Genomic DNA, 15922 nt, shown 5'->3' with positions numbered 1-15922 from the left:
GATGTGCTTTTCTTATTACTCGACCTCTTCTCTCTAGATGATATGCTCGTCCCCTGACATGTCCTCTTTCCATTGGATGTTGTGCTCTTCCCTTGACTCGGCCTCTTTCCTTTGGATGATGTGCTCTTCTCTTGACTCGACCTCTCTCCGGTCTGTCCTCGACTCGATGAAATGGTCTGTCCTTGGCTACATGATGTACGTACAGTGAAATAGTACATACAGAATATTAAAATCAAGTGAAAATAAGTTTGCATCTAAACCACCACTACAAAACTACTTTATATACATGTTTGGTTATTGTCTGCAGTCGAACGTCGGGCTTGGCGTCCCATTCTCCTTCCTTGCATCTCATCCATGTACATCGGAATCCTTTTATGTTGACGCCGCCCACGATTTATTAAGTTCTCATCAGGAACAATAATCGGGCCATTATATGTTGGCCACTCTTGGTTCCCGTAAGGATGAACTTGTCCAGCCCAAGTGTTTGCAAGTACTTCAGAAGAATAATATGAATGAACTATTTGATTTTCATTTAGATTCCTGTACTTGCAAACAGCAAGCAAATGAGCACATGGCACACCGGTCAGGTTTGGCTTTAGGCAGTCACAAGATGGAGCAGTATTTGGTTGGAGAGCGACCTTGTACTTGAAGTCTTTATGAATAAAAAGAACATGATCTCCATTGTGTAATGCAACCCTCTCATTGTCAACCTTGACCTCAAATATTCCAACTTCATCACCATATGAAATAACATGCATATGTCGTGCCTTGTCGGCCCTTTTAACCAATAGCTTGTCCACCCGTTTGGACCATTGGTTGCCTCTGTCAACCAAGTTAAGAGCACTTCGCCTTCTTTCTACAAACCACTCTAAGCACTTTGAAAATGTCTCCTCCACAATTGCTGCCATCGGTAGCCTTCAAGAAAGCCTGAACACATTATTTAAGAACTCGAACCCATTGCTTGTCATGATCCCCCACCGGTAACCCCCATCCTTGCATTGAAATACTTTCTCAGGCTTCTCTTGCTCATTTTTGTCTTCCTGCAAATACTTACCGACCTTTCTAAGATATGTTATTGCATCAGGACAAGTATGTTCAATAGATGACATGCCCTCCTCAAATCTACGAGGTTTCTTTTTTTTACTGCCCACTTGAAAACTTTCAAAATGTTAACATCACGAAAAGCTTTGTATAGGTTCTCTGCGACATGTTGAGAGCAAAAACGATGCACACACTCGCCAGCACTTTCGTTCCACCCAAGGTGTGGCTGCTTAAACACCCATTTAATTGCTTTGTGGCGATCTAAAATCACACACATGAACTTTCCAACACCAATTACCTCCCTCCGCAACCATCTCATGAACTAGCCCCAGTTCGTAGCGTCCTCTTTCTCAAAAATGGCAAATGCAAGAGGTATTAACCTATTATTAGCATCATATCCACATGCCATTATCAATCGGCCCTTGTACCTTCCTAATAGAAATGATGCATCCACACTTATTACAGGTCGAAGGTGGGGAACTGCTGCAATGCAAGGTCCAAATGCCCAAGCAACACATCAAAATTCTCTATGCCCTTCTAATGTCATGGGTTTTGATAGAAGAACATACTTTGTACCTGGATTTTTTACTCTAATAGCCTCGAGGAAAGGGATGAGAAGATTGTATGATCCTTCCCAGCTACTGAAAAGTTGTGCTATGGCCTTCTCCCTTCCACGCCACAACTTATTGTATGATGGTCTCGAATTTCTGTAACGTTGTTTGACCAATGCCCGCACATTTTTTATACTCAACTCTAGGTCATCCTTGAGTGCTTCACGGATAACATCTGCAATTATAGATGCCAATAACTGAGAATGGTCAGTTCTATTAGCCGGTGCACGACAAGTGTGAGAATAAGGACATTTCCTTATTTGCCAACATGAACCAATTTTTGTTGGTATTGCATACAACCTCCACATGCAACTGTCATCGATACACTCTGCTACAAGTTTAGATTGACTGCTTGTGCTATACTTCACTTCCAAGTTCATGTTTATGTGAAATTCACCAATCGCAATTTTTAGGTGCTCTTTTGAATCAAAAATTTGCTGCTCTGACAATGGTCTTTGAAAGTGTTTCTTGCATCCAAAAAAACTTTCATCTGCTGTCGTCTCTGTTAGTATAGATATGTCACCAAAGGCTCTCACACCATTCTGTCCACATGTACGCATGAATGGAAATGAATTAACATGATGCATAACTCTTGGTTCTGGATCTTCGTCTGAACTCTAGGTAGGTGCGGCATCAGAATCATGCTCATCGTCATCAGCATGTCCCATAGAATCCTCCTCTGGCTCTGTATCCTCCTGATCATATGGGTCATTGCACTAGTAGAAAAGGGGGCAAAGGTCCAGGCCGGGTCAGCCCATTAGTCCCGGCTCAGTCACGAACCGGGACTAATGTGAGCATTGGTCCTGGTTCGTGCGGCTAAGGCATTAGTCCCGGTTCACCTGAGCCCTTTAGTCCCGGTTTGAGGCACGAACCGAGCTAAAGGGTGCGATGCCCTTTAGTCCCGGTTTGTGTCTCAAACCGGGACTAAAGATTAGACCTTTAGTCCCGGTTTGAGGCACGAACCGAGACTAAAGGGTGCGATGCCCTTTAGTCCCGGTTTGTGTCTCAAACCGGGACTAAAGATTACACCTTTAGTCCCGGTTTGAGACACAAACCGGGACTAAAGGATGCAATGCCCTTTACTCCCGGTTTGTGTCTCGAACCAGGACTAAAGGTCCCATTTTCAAACTCTACCCCCCCCCTCCCCCCCCCCCCCCCCCCCCGTGGATCGCCTTCTTTGTTTTGAAAAAATCAAACAAAATGATAAAAACTTCAAAAAATAAAATCCTTCGAGAGGTAGTTATATTACTACATCTACTAGTTAGGAAAATTTAAAAACTTAAATTTGGACATGTTCTGCAAAAAATGTAGGGAAAATATAAAACGGCTATAACTTTTGCATACGATGTCGGAAAAAATGTATAATATATCAAAATGTTCAGAACGAAAATCCGCTCCCGATTTTGACGGCCTACGGCCTGTTTGCAAATTTTTAGAATCCTCAAATTCTAAAAGGAAAAAAATATGCTCAAATTTTAGTTTTTTTGAATTTTTGTTAAATCTGGTCAAACTATGGTCAAACTACTTATTCAAGAAGTATTAGTGTTACTAAATAATTATTCAATAATATTAGTGTTACTAAATAATTATTTCAGTTTTTTGAATTTTGGTCAAATATGGTCAAACTGTGGTCAAACAATGGTCAAACTACTTATTCAAGAAATATTAGTGTTACTAAATAATTATTTCAGATTTTTTGAATTTTGGTCAAATCTGGTCAAACTATGGTCAAACTGTGGTCAAACTAGGGTCAAACTGTGGTCAAACTATTTATTCAAGAAATATTAGTGTTACTAAATAATTATTGTTTTTTAGAACAATAGTTTCAAACTCAAACAGTGAAATATGTGACTTCATGCTCAAGCTAAATTCCTGAGGGTTAATAGGATTGACATCTTACTATTGTCAGGAAAACAACAAGTGTAGACTTGGAAACGAGGGAGAATAGAACCCGGAAGTTAAGCGTGCTCAGGCTGGAGTAGTGAGAGGATGGGTGACTGTTCGGGAAGTTAGATGATTTGGAATGATGAGGGGTGATTAGAGATTAAAGGTTAAATTGAGCAGTGATGAGGGGTGATTAGAGATTAGAGGTTAAAATAATTCAGAAATTTGAAAATCAAAAAAAATTCAAAAAATTTCAAAAAAAAATCATAAAATTTCCTTTAGTACCGGTTGGTGTTACCAACCGGGACTAAAGGTAGACCTCCAGGCAGCGGCCACGTGGAGGGCCTTTAGTCCCGGTTCATATAAGAACCGGGACTAAAGGGGGAGGCTTTAGTACCGACCCTTTAGTCCCGGTTCTAGAACCGGGACTAAAGACCCTTATGAACCGGGACAAAAGGCCCTGTTTCTACTAGTGTTGGCAGTACTTGTTGGAAAATCATTTTTCACAGTACTATGAGTATAAGATGGAGCATGTGCCATGTCAAAGCCAGGACCACGTGAACTAGAATTTGGAAAACCACCGATAGATGTTTGATGCAATGACGAGTGCACTGCACTTCCATACCTTTGTGATTGACTTTCAATTATTGGTATGTTTCTTCCACCACTGACTTCGCTCAACATGTTTTGATTTGGCGTGATGTTAACATATAACACTATCACTTGCCACGTTGTCCGGGACTTGGTCTTCTCAAAAATCATGTTCCATCCCCTTTCCTCATATATTGGAATTAACTGAAAATAATGTGGTCCAGGAGCTCCAATATCAAAGCGAGCTTGGATATTCAGGTTTGTTTGAGCACTGACATTAACATGTCCAAGTCCTCGACATGTCTCACTCTTGATATCTTCAATAGTAGTATTCCCGGACGCTGGAAATGTTAATTTGGGAGGAATGGTATACTCCACACCCATGGATCCATGTTGCACTTCACCATCCACGTAAACCAGAATGATTAACATGTTCTTATATGCACCTACAAACATGAACATGCAGCAAGTAAATATCAAAATTTCACATTGATCAACCATAGACTCACGACCATAATTCAGGAATAACAATCCAATCATATATAAAGTGTCTGCTTGTAAACCATTGTATCAATTGCATAGAAGATTAAAACAAAGGAGATTAGATAGAACAGTACAACAACTAAAATGAACCAAGCACAAAATCAATTGGAGAATCCTAATGGCGAGCGGCTGATGAGACCATGTCGCTCCTGTGATGATCGGCGTTGCCGGGTGTCAGAGATTGCTTACCGTATGGCGAGGTCTAGGAGCGAAGACTGCATCCATACTCCTGTGATGATCGGCGTTGCCGGCTGCCAGAGATTGCTTACCGTATGGTGAGGTCCAGGAGCGAAGAATGCATCCGTACTAGGGTTTTAAACCTCGCGCAACTTCTATCTATCATTAGGAAAGACTCGGTTTAGTCGGATCTGGTGGCTCGGCGAAGCACTTGAGTGGACGCTGTCCTCGATAGCATCCAGCTGTGGACGCCATTGTAGTTAGCGTCTTACTATTTTTAAAATTTCCACCTGCCCGTCACTAGTTTCCAAATTACTGGGTTAATAATTACTATTAATAAAAAATCGGTTCTTTTCTTCTTGATCGCCAACCACTAGCATAGGGTACGTGGCTACATGCACATCCTACACGAGTACAGAGAATAATGTACTTAGTTATGTTACACGCATTTTGCATGAGCCATATCTAACGCCAAGTATTAATTAAAAGGGACACGTCCTTCAAATGGTTTGGTACCATGTGGATAATCACGGGGGCCTGCTTAATTATAGGCTCATGTGAAGTACTACAATGCAAACAGTTGATACAACTATAGGTCTATAAATAGAGATCCCTGCAGCCTCAGATAAATCACCTGCAGCAAGCACTGCTTGTGGTACCTCACTACAGCACTAGTTGTTACTCCCTTCATTCCACAATGTAGTGCTTTCTCTATCTTTAACTACCAAAACCGATTACGGCGGGAACAAAAATTATATCAGTGAATTTGTATTCGAAAGAAGTTTTCAATTATATATTTTTTCTCCCGCCATAGTTGGTCTCATTGGTTAAATTTATAGTCAAAGTTAGACCTCAGAAAGTGCGGGTGCACTATATTTTGAAATGAAGGGAGTACAAGTATTTGCAACCAGCTGAGAAAGCAAATACATTATTGTTACTGCAACACCCTTTGAATGGCGCCCTTGATCCAGGCTGCTTCTGTCGTGAACGGCCACGAGATGGTGACCAAAGCCGATGGCAGCAGCATGTGCAGGTGGCCTCCGGGGGCGCCGACACTAGCGAGAAGTTTGCGCCCTCGGTGTGGGGTGACTTCTTTGTCACCTACGTCCCTCCTATCTCACAGGTATGCATGCATGCATGCTTACACTAACATGCGCGCACGTTAACTATATGCATTATCTTTCAATGATTTGATTTTGATTATCGGGTAGAACTTTCAAGTACTCTAGAATCAAGGATTTTGAAGCTGCTACATGTTGATCAATTAGGCCATGCTTCGTGGACCATCCATGCTCTACACTGAATTTCGTCAACTTTTTTATGTACATGATATTAATTCAATACGGTCATAGGAAACCAAATACTGCGCAAATGACAACACACAGCTTATGAGTAAAATATGCTACATGAAACTTCAGTAAGGAAGTTCTTTTTCGTGGGATAGACCAAGTTAATGATTTTATCCTACCCGCACGATTGACATCCAAAGATTAATATTGAGTTGTTTCCAGCAGAGGCTGGAGGATTGGATGAGAGAGCGGGCGGAGCAACTCAAAGGGCAAGTACGTCAGGCGTTCAAGGGGGGCAAGGACGCCATGACCATAGCCGATGCACTAACATATGTGGACACACTTGAGCGACTAGGCATAGACAATCACTTCCGTGAAGAGATTGAAGAGGCACTAAACCTTGTGCATGTAGAGCAGGCGGAGATTGACGGCTCCAATAGCCTACACATCACCACACTTAAGTTTCGCCTATTTCGGCAACATGGACTTTGGGCATCTGAGGGTAAGTAGTAAGTGCATAGTGTCGCTAATCAGTAACCCTTTTGAATCAAGCCGTGTTATTTTAGCAGCTCAAAACATGCATGTCACGTCTGTTGATAAGATATGTTTGAATCAATGTGCATGCAGATGTATTTGATAAATTCAGAGAGGACCAAGGTAGTTTCAGTGAAAGCCTCGGCAATGACCCGAGGGGCCTTTTGAGCTTGTACAATGCAGCTCACATGGCAACACCAGGTGAGGTCGCTCTTGACGATGCCATCGCCTTTGCAAGGGGGGGCACCTGGAGGCTATCAAAGGCAACGTCAGGTCACCAATTGCAGAGCAGATCTCCCGTGCCCTAGACATCCCCCTCCCACGGTTCACAAGAAGGATTGAAACCATGCACTACATTGATGAGTATGAGCAAGAGGGGGTGTACGATGGCATGTTGCTAGAGCTTTCTAGGCTGAACTTTAACCTCGTTAGGATCCTTCACCTCAAGGAGCTCAAGGACCTCTCATTGTAAGTCTTCTTCTCATAAATTGATCTTTTCTCATTGATGTTTATTCTAGTTCTTCACTATAGTAAAACCAACACGTACATGTGAGTTTATTATGTTGTAGATATTGTGGTGTATGTCTTTCCGTATGCTAGCTAGATGGCTTTTTAGGACACTGACCATTTGTAATGTGCCATATTGTCTCCTAACCTTCAAGTATTGTCATTTAGGATCATTACCACCGTGTTTCTTAAGCTGAAATTGTCTTTGGAAATTATGCAAAGTGTTATTGATGCTTAGTCCGACATTAATTCTCAAGAGTATGGATGATTTTGACATTGGTTTTGGAGTGACCCGTTGTGGGTTTTCTTTCACTGTGCAAGACATACTATACATTTTTGTGATTTTTTGCAAAATTAAATAAAATAACATTGGAGACACATGATACTATTTTTGTTGCTTATTGGCATTGAAAAGGGAAAGGAATCTGGAGACGATTGAATATATATGTGTGAGAATCAATAAGTCTTGCTATGATTTTAATTTTAAACCAAATCGCATATATTCAACGAAATAGTCCTTTTGCCACATCATCATCTTGCCAACTAGCTAGACAATATACCAGATAGGGTAACCTGCCTGAAGAAGTAGAAACGTCATCGGTATTTATAAGATTGTTAGGTTAAATAACTATGTTCACATGCAGATGGTGGAGGGACCTATATGAGACCATGAAGCTACCATATGCTCGTGACCGTATGGTGGAGATCTACTTTTGGACTTATGGAATGCTCCATGAGGAGGACTACTCTCGTGCACGGATCCTATTCGCCAAAGTGTTTGGAATGGTGTCACTTCTAGATGATACTTTTGATGTCCATGCCACATTAGAGGAGTGTCACAAGCTCAATGAAGCAATGCAAAGGTAGACTACTAGTTATCTGATTCATGAGTTACTAGATCTATCTCTCACTCTCACTCCATCTCTGTATAATGATCTCTAATGGGTATCATTGTACTATTTGTTCGTAGATGGGATGAAAATGAGGTTTCTATTCTACCGGAATATCTTCACATGTTGTACATCAAGACTCTCGGCAATTTCAAAGAGTTTGAGGATGCGTTGGAACCAAACCACAAGTATCGCATGACCTACATTAAAAAAGCGGTATGGTGCCCTATATTGAGATACAGATTCACCTGTAAAGTGTATGAGCATGTGTATGTACAATTAATTGTTTTATCTCTCTTCCTAATATTTATCAGAGATACTAATTCATATGTCGCATGTGTCAAATTATGACACAGTACAAGCTGTCATCAGAATATTACCTACGTGAGGCTGTTTTGTCTAGCAAGAAATATCGGCCGAGCTTCAAGGAACATGAGGAGATATCTAACATGACCTCGGGTCTACCGATGCTTACTCTCGTGACACTAATGGGCTATGGCGATGTGGCAACCCAAGAGGTATTTGAATGGGTAGACAGAGTTCCTGGAATGGTCCGCGCTGGTTCACAGGTCACTCGCTTCCTCAACGATATGTCTTCTTACTAGGTATATATGCACCAAAATAAACACAAGTTTGCATATTAAAATGTGATATGTTGTACATTCATTGTATGGTGAATGAGCATATGTGTATACTCATCAGATGTACCCCTTTCACCTACATATGTATGCAGTTGGGAAAGCACAAGAAGGATATGCCTAGCGCCGTGGAGTGCTACATGATAGAGAACGACTCAACAGGTGATGAAGCTATGGCGGCTTTCGCCGCACTCCTAGAGAATAGGTGGAGAATATTGAACCAGGTGACCATGGAGATAGACCGTGCACTATTGCCGGCAGCAGGACAAACGAGATCATTTATCTCAAAGGCAGGGATGCCTACACCTTTGGTAGCGACCTAAAGGACCTCGTCACCGCACTCTTCCTCAATCCGGTACCCCTTTAGGCTATGTTGTAATCAACCAAGATGGATACGATGCTGCCATGTACACTTAAGTACATATCCATGATGTCCATGTAATAAGGTAACTCATCTATGTGCGGCTACAGCCTAAGCCCAGCTAGATCGACAAAATAAACACACCCCACCGAATGTATCATTATCCATGTCACAGTGTGCTCATCATATATGTTCAAGTCTACATACATTTTCCCTTAAAGAAGTCTAAATACATTTACAGTATATTCAGTTCATTCCTTTAAACTGTCATCAATTGAAATCAATTTTTACGATGTCATAAATTCATTCTAGCCAAACCTGGAGTGCTGACAAGTGCGTGGAGAAACCGGTTGCGAAATAAAAACATGCGATGCGGCACCAGCATGACAGAATGTAGACAAATAAAAGATAAAATGCGGCACAAGTTGGGTTAATGGGGTAAAATGGATGAAAATACTGGTAGAATGGATGAAAATAACTTGAACGAGGTAATCCAAATCAACATTTCAGAAGATGAGGTAAAAAATGGAATATACTCTAATAATATATAGAAGACCTTAGACCTAACTTTTGTTGGTAGTATGCAGATCTCTTTTGCTCTCGTTTGTGTATACAATCATGTACCCCAAAATTTATAATTATTATCCCCAAAAAAGGTACAATTCTTCAGGGATTTACATGGGTATTAATCATATCAAGTAACCCATCTCTGTGTGGCGAAATACTGAATGCTTCTTCTCTCTCTTTTTTGAATCTCCAGCATGCATATGCATTGTGAAATACTGAATAATTGTGCATACAGTACAATCAAACCAAACAGCAGTTGCTATTCCTCGAAAAAAAAAATGTTAGTGTCTTGCAACAAATGCACTGATTACAGATTTGACGGTGCTAGTAGCGCTATCGTGTTGCAGGCAAAATGTACACATGTCAGGCCAGCCATTATTATGTTCACAGAAAGACATCGGCAAGTTCTCTGGCATTATATCAAATACTGCGATGTACAAAAGAAATACTCCATTGTACAACTATTCTAACTAGCACTGTATCCAAACCTGAAACTATTGTGACTAGCGCTGTGTATACAAACCAGAAACTATGACTCCGGACCAAACTAACTACATGATGGTAATGGGGAATCACCAAATCTCACTAGGCCTCTTAGCGATGCCAGTTTATCATCATAACTCTGGAGTTGTTTCGAGTAACAATGACTTGCGACAAGGTGATAATCAAATCTCAGTCACTACGTCACTGCGCCTCTTTGACATGTTGCTCATCACCATATACGTCCGCGAGTTCTTTTGAGTAACACTAAAATATCAATCTGCAAGAATAGACTGGCATCACCAGACTCCCTTGCGCGACAGTGAGATGACCATCTCATCATTCGATGGCCGCTTTGTCGTGACTGATGGCGAAGCTGCAAGAGTATTTAACTGACTGCTGTGCTTCTACTCCATTGATCAACCAACCAATGCAATAAACCAAACAAGAACCTTTCAGATTTCAGAATATTTGCTAGATTATTGGTGAATATAATAAATACAGTAACTGGTGAAGACTCTTGAGAGATTTGGTCAGTTGTCAGTTGTCACTCACCAGAGCCTGAGCTGTAGTCTACTTGTTTAATCTTCTTATATGGACTAGCCTCGTCCAATGTGAGTCTTCTCTTCAAACCAAGGGTGATCTCATCGGTAAGTAGCTCTTCGCCTCCTTTTGAGCGAGCGGAGCTGTTGTGTTGGAGCTTACTCTTCTTGGAACAATTTTCGGTCTCCAACCCAGGCTTTCGCTTTGAGGACAGAACAACTCTGGGCTCTAACAGAGATATTATTTGCAGATTCAGATCAAAATTTCGTGGAAATATATTTTGTTTAACTTCTTCAAGTGCAGTGGACATAAACGCATTCTTGTAGCATAAACAGATGACGTACTGAATCACATGATCAGGAAATAACACTTGATGTGAGATAATTGCTTCGCAACAACCACATGAAAATGCTGCAAATCTATGAACAAGAACAGTACAGTCGAGTTGATAGCTACCGCGACACTTTAATATCCCAATGCATTCAGTGATAATCAGTATCCAACTTGCTCAAATAGGATAGTACTTAGTACTACTATATAATTTGTACTAACATATGAAACTGAACAACTGGACCCTGAACAATTATTTATGCTACTAGTTTAAAGGAGCAAGAAAGTCAGAGAATCAGAGAACAGGTGCTAATGACATCTCGCGCGCACAATGTAGCTTCGATCGCCGCAAATAATACATGCAATCTTCCAAGAAAGGGAGGCGCACCTGGAGGCGAAGGCACGGGCCCGCCGTCGACGGCGACGGGCGCGGCAGGGTCGGCACCCGTGGGCTGCCCGCCCGCGGCGAAGAAGGCGAGGAGCTCGCCCCAGGTGACCGTCAAAGAGACGTGGCCGGAGCCGCAGCTGAGGAAGTAGCCATTGAGGCCGACGGTGGCCGGGTCCAGCCCCAGCGCGAGGCCCACCTGGGCGAGGTCCACCCCGTCGCCTCCCTCCACCTCGATTGCCACCGACGTGGCGACGTCGGGCGGCGAAGCAGACCCGCGCAGGTGCATGGTCAGGAGTGACGGCGAATCCATCAGCGGCGCTTCTGCCTCGCACTATCGGAGAGAGAGAGGGAGCGGAACAATGGCGAACGCTCTGGTTGCTTTCTCGCCGCCGCCGCTGCTGCTGGGTGCTGGCGCGTTGGTCTGAGTCGGAGGGGGTAATCGGGACATGTACGTACTCTCGTTGTTTGCGTGCGCCAAACCTTGGACATCAACGGCAAGGCAGTCCTTTTGGGCCCAGGCGCGGCGGCGCCACACCAAATGTTTTTATATCTTTTTTTGTTTTTTATGCTTTTCTGTGTTTTTTCTTCTTTAAAATAATTCGCCATTTCAAAAAAATTCCAAATCTATCAATAAATTTTGATAAATTTTAAAGGTATTACAACATGCTTTGTGGATTAAAAACTTGCTCATGATTAGAAAAAAAACTGTTTGCATTTTCAGAAAAATGTTCACAATTTTGCACAAACAATGTTCGGGAAATCAAAAAATGTTCATGATTTTATAAAAAATTCTCATGTATTCTAAAAATGTTTTCTACTTCAAAAAATGTTCATAAATGTTTAGCAAATTTTTACAAAAATTATAAAATGTTCATGAATTACAAAAAAGTTCACTGGTTCAAAAAATGTTCCTGATTTAGAAAAATGTATATGTATTCAAAAAATGTTGATGAATTTCAAAACATGATACCAAATTTCAAAAAATGTTGTCTATTCCAAAAAAAATGTGGGCTACTTTCATAAAAAGTTAAAAAATGTTCACGGCTTTGATAATGTACGCGATTTAAGAAAAATGATCATACATTTTTAAAACAATGTTCAAGAATTTGAAAAAATCTCTGCAAAATCGAAAAAAATTTATAATTTAAAAACCAATTCATGTTTTCTAGAAATATTCACAAATTTGAAAAGATGTTCACAAAATAAAAATAATAATGAATAATAAATAATAAATGAAAATAAAAATGAACATGAAAAAAGAAGAAGGAATGAAAATGAAAAATATAAATTAAACGAATGAGAAAAAATCAGAAAAACCGAAAAGAAAATAATAAATAATAAACCATTCTAAGAAGGTTCTAGAACTTTCCCAAAACCAAAGAGGAACTAGTTGGGCCAGCCCAAAGTGCATACGCAGCGGGAGACGCCCTTTTCCGCGTGTGAGCAAACGCGCACCTCGGCGTTGTAGCAATCGTTACTGGGCTCCTTTCGGTTGGCCCATCACCTGGTTTAGGCCTGGTAACAAAATGCTCAACACTCGTGTTTCCAAAGATTTTGGCACTAGAATGTTTGGCTATCAGAGCGGCCTTGGCGCTGGTTGATGATCTTTATGAGAGAAGAATACACGTGGCGTCGGACTGCAAGGTGATCGTCGAGGACATTCATCAAAAGAATCCCGCGGTCTATGGTGCCATCATACATAGGAAGAACACTCTTACTAATTGTAATATTATTCATGAACTTAGGATCTCGAACGTCGATGCTCACAAACTCGCGAAGCATGCATTATCCCTAGGGTTGGTCGTCATGTTTGGCTAGGTCGGCCCGGTGGATTTGATTTCGTCCCTATAAACCTTGTGATGGTTGAATAAAAAGCTTCGGAGTTTATCTCAACAAAAGGAAGCATCTAGGCGGGACCATGCCCGGCTTTGAACCAATTTTAATTGTTTCCAGAAAATATTATTGTTTCATAGAAAAATCAATGAATTCTAAGAATTTTAAAACTTTTTAGCAAATTACGAATATTCATGAATTTTGGAAATATTTATAAATATTTACAATATTAATTTTATATAAAATCATTAGTTTTAAACATTCATGATTATATAAAATGGTTCATAAAAGTTTGAATATTTTCATGAATTTTACAAATATCCACACTTCTCAAATGTTCATAAATTTAAAGTATTCAAAAAAATTAAGAAAATGTCCCTGAATGTGCATGGATTTTTTTAAATCATGAAATTGGAAATGGATGGTGAAAATAAAAATACAACACATAAAGGAAACAATATCCACTATAAAAATTAAATGGAAAGAGCGAAAAGATAAAGATACAAAGGGAATATGGAAAAAGGAAAGAAAAAATCGAAAAGAAAATTGAACAAAACTAGGAAGAACGAAAAAAGACCTTGACGCCCAACCCATGTGCGCTTGATCCAACTATGCGGAAAGAAATGAAAAGGTGAAACGGGATAAAAATGTGCCATGTCGTGCCTCGCACAGGGCCAACCTAAACCAGTGACATCGGGTGCGTGTTTGCTCCGTATCGACCATGTTACACGCACGGTAGGATCCGCATGAGACAATGGGACTCGATATAGCACTGCTGGGTCGAATAATGTCAGGTTTGTATGAATCACCAAATATAAAACGCCTCTAACTATGAACCCTTGCAAGATAGGAACGAATCAAAGTGATCACTTCACACAAAGAAGATCATCATCCAAACTCTACTTATAACACATAGGCTCACAGTCGACATCTGTAGTGTATGTCCCTCAATTGGGTCTTGTTGCCACAAGATGGTCATCATCCATGAGAAACGTGATTCAAACACAAAGGCTCACACTTTAGCTAGGAAATGCATCCGTGGACTTTGATCAGGAAACATGCACATAAGATGTGGCACATCAGCTGGGAAATATGAAGACATCATGTCCATCAAAGTCTCATTGTCCACATTTTCTCGCACTTGTTTTTCATTAACACTTACTTTTCTTGATTTTCATTCCAAACATCATCTGTTGTTCATCTTCTACCTGACTGACTCCCTCTTCTGTTTGCATGCACTCCTCATCAATAGTTAATTTGAAAGGGGTTACATAGGGTGTCAACTTTGCCTTTATGCTTTCCTCTTGCAACACTAGTCCAGACTTGTACCATTTTGCTATACAAACTTCCTTGCGGAATATACAACCCTTGTGACTTATAGTTGTTCAAACCAATAGTGTACAACCCCATTCATGTCCATCCTTTCATCATCTTATTTTACGAATTCAACCTCCTTTAAGGCATCCATAGCCACTTTTCTATCTCCACCACTATTCCTTCCCGATTGATTGGTAGAAGTATTACATATGTTACTTTTTTTACTCATCCATGCCAAAACATTCTTTCATGTGGTATCTTGGAAGCATCTCCGCAAAACACTTTAACTCACACAATTTCGTAGAAAGTTTGGAACATCCCCTGCTAGTCCAAAGCAGGATGTTATCTGATGTAAGATATTCCACCTGCACCATTGGGTGTGCGATTTTCTGATCTGAACCCAAATCTCATGTAGCATGTGAAAAGCCTCCAATCTCTCATTCCACTCAATTACATTAGTAATGACCCCTCTCATTGACTAAATCAAACCTAGGATAGCCTGGAAGTTCCTCCACTAGGATATGTGTTGGAAATTTAACAATGACGGTCCACTTATCAATCTCTTTAATCAGGCAAGGTCAATTTAGGACAGTAAAAAACTAAGCCATTATCCACCCCTCACACGCCCTTAGCGTTCTTGGCTGTTATATCACATGTTCGAGTAGTTTTGGGCCGTTGATTGCTACCTAATTAATTGTTTGTTTACTCGAAAATGAGTTGGCTATCATAAGGGGCAGCTTCGGTGAAAAAATCAGACTATTCTGGTTAACACTGGGCCATGTAAACGTAGGCAGCCCCTGTAGCTTCGAGTAAGCATGGCCCATGGGGAGAAAATATAGTCATCAAAGGGCCACCGATGAGTGGAGCTAGAAAAACCCTGGTTGCGCCGACAACATCGGTGTAATCTTGGTTTCTCTGATGAATTCTCCTCTCTTGATTGCTGTCATAGTTGGGTTGTCTTTACCCATCATAACCCGCACCATTTTCGTTGATTTTAGTGCATCCACATATGATTGGAAAATTATTAATTTATGGTTTCCTAAACATTTCAAGGTCGTCGCTAATGAACTGTCACGAGAAGTATGGTTCAAAGAGGAGAAGGATAGCAATGAGAACATACCTCCTATAAGAATAGATATAATGCAGGATATGGGAGTATGGAACTTATGATAAGGTATTTGTGTATTTATTGTATTACAGTTGCCCTCTTGCCCAGAATGGTTTGTGGTGCAACTAAAACTCCTAGCATGTTAGAACACATATATTTACCTTTTTTGTCAGAGTTGTATATATTCTTGTCATGAAAATTCAGTTCCAAGTTGTACTTAAATTCAACACAACTTAGTTTGTATTGAAGTTTCATGTTCCATGTCACCTTATATTTATTCCAATTCTTAC

General features: G+C 40.6%; 1 protein-coding gene and 1 pseudogene across 1 annotated transcript; one reads left to right on the top strand and one right to left on the bottom strand.

The window, feature by feature from the left end:
* Positions 1-5800: 5800 nt before the first annotated feature.
* Positions 5801-9072, top strand: LOC125549007 (annotated as a pseudogene).
* A 975-nt stretch (positions 9073-10047) lies between these two features.
* On the bottom strand, positions 10048-11772 carry LOC125549006. Its single transcript, XM_048712512.1, has 3 exons — positions 11375-11772; positions 10675-10884; positions 10048-10532 (listed from the first exon to the last, which is right to left on the bottom strand). Exons 1-3 carry the CDS (start codon positions 11682-11684, stop codon positions 10453-10455), a joined length of 600 nt encoding a protein of 199 aa, XP_048568469.1. The 5' UTR covers positions 11685-11772; the 3' UTR covers positions 10048-10452.
* Between the last annotated feature and the right edge of the window lie 4150 nt (positions 11773-15922).

Source organism: Triticum urartu, chromosome 3, assembly GCF_003073215.2.
Source record: "Triticum urartu cultivar G1812 chromosome 3, Tu2.1, whole genome shotgun sequence".
In the NCBI taxonomy this organism is placed as follows: Eukaryota; Viridiplantae; Streptophyta; class Magnoliopsida; order Poales; family Poaceae; genus Triticum; species Triticum urartu.
The sequence above is the reverse complement of the archived record's forward strand: the minus strand, read 5'-3'. Positions and strand labels throughout refer to the sequence as shown.

What these genes read in the sequence shown, in the direction of transcription:
- LOC125549006 (XM_048712512.1), bottom strand. Translation starts at nt 11,684, where the DNA reads ATGGATTCGCCGTCACTCCTGACCATGCACCTGCGCGGGTCTGCTTCG. An exon ending in GCCCGTGCCTTCGCCTCCAG is followed by an intron (nt 10,885 to 11,374) that starts GTGCGCCTCCCT and finishes TATCTCTGTTAG; the next exon opens with AGCCCAGAGTTGTTCTGTCC. An exon ending in ACAAGTAGACTACAGCTCAG is followed by an intron (nt 10,533 to 10,674) that starts GCTCTGGTGAGT and finishes TTGGTTGGTTGA; the next exon opens with TCAATGGAGTAGAAGCACAG.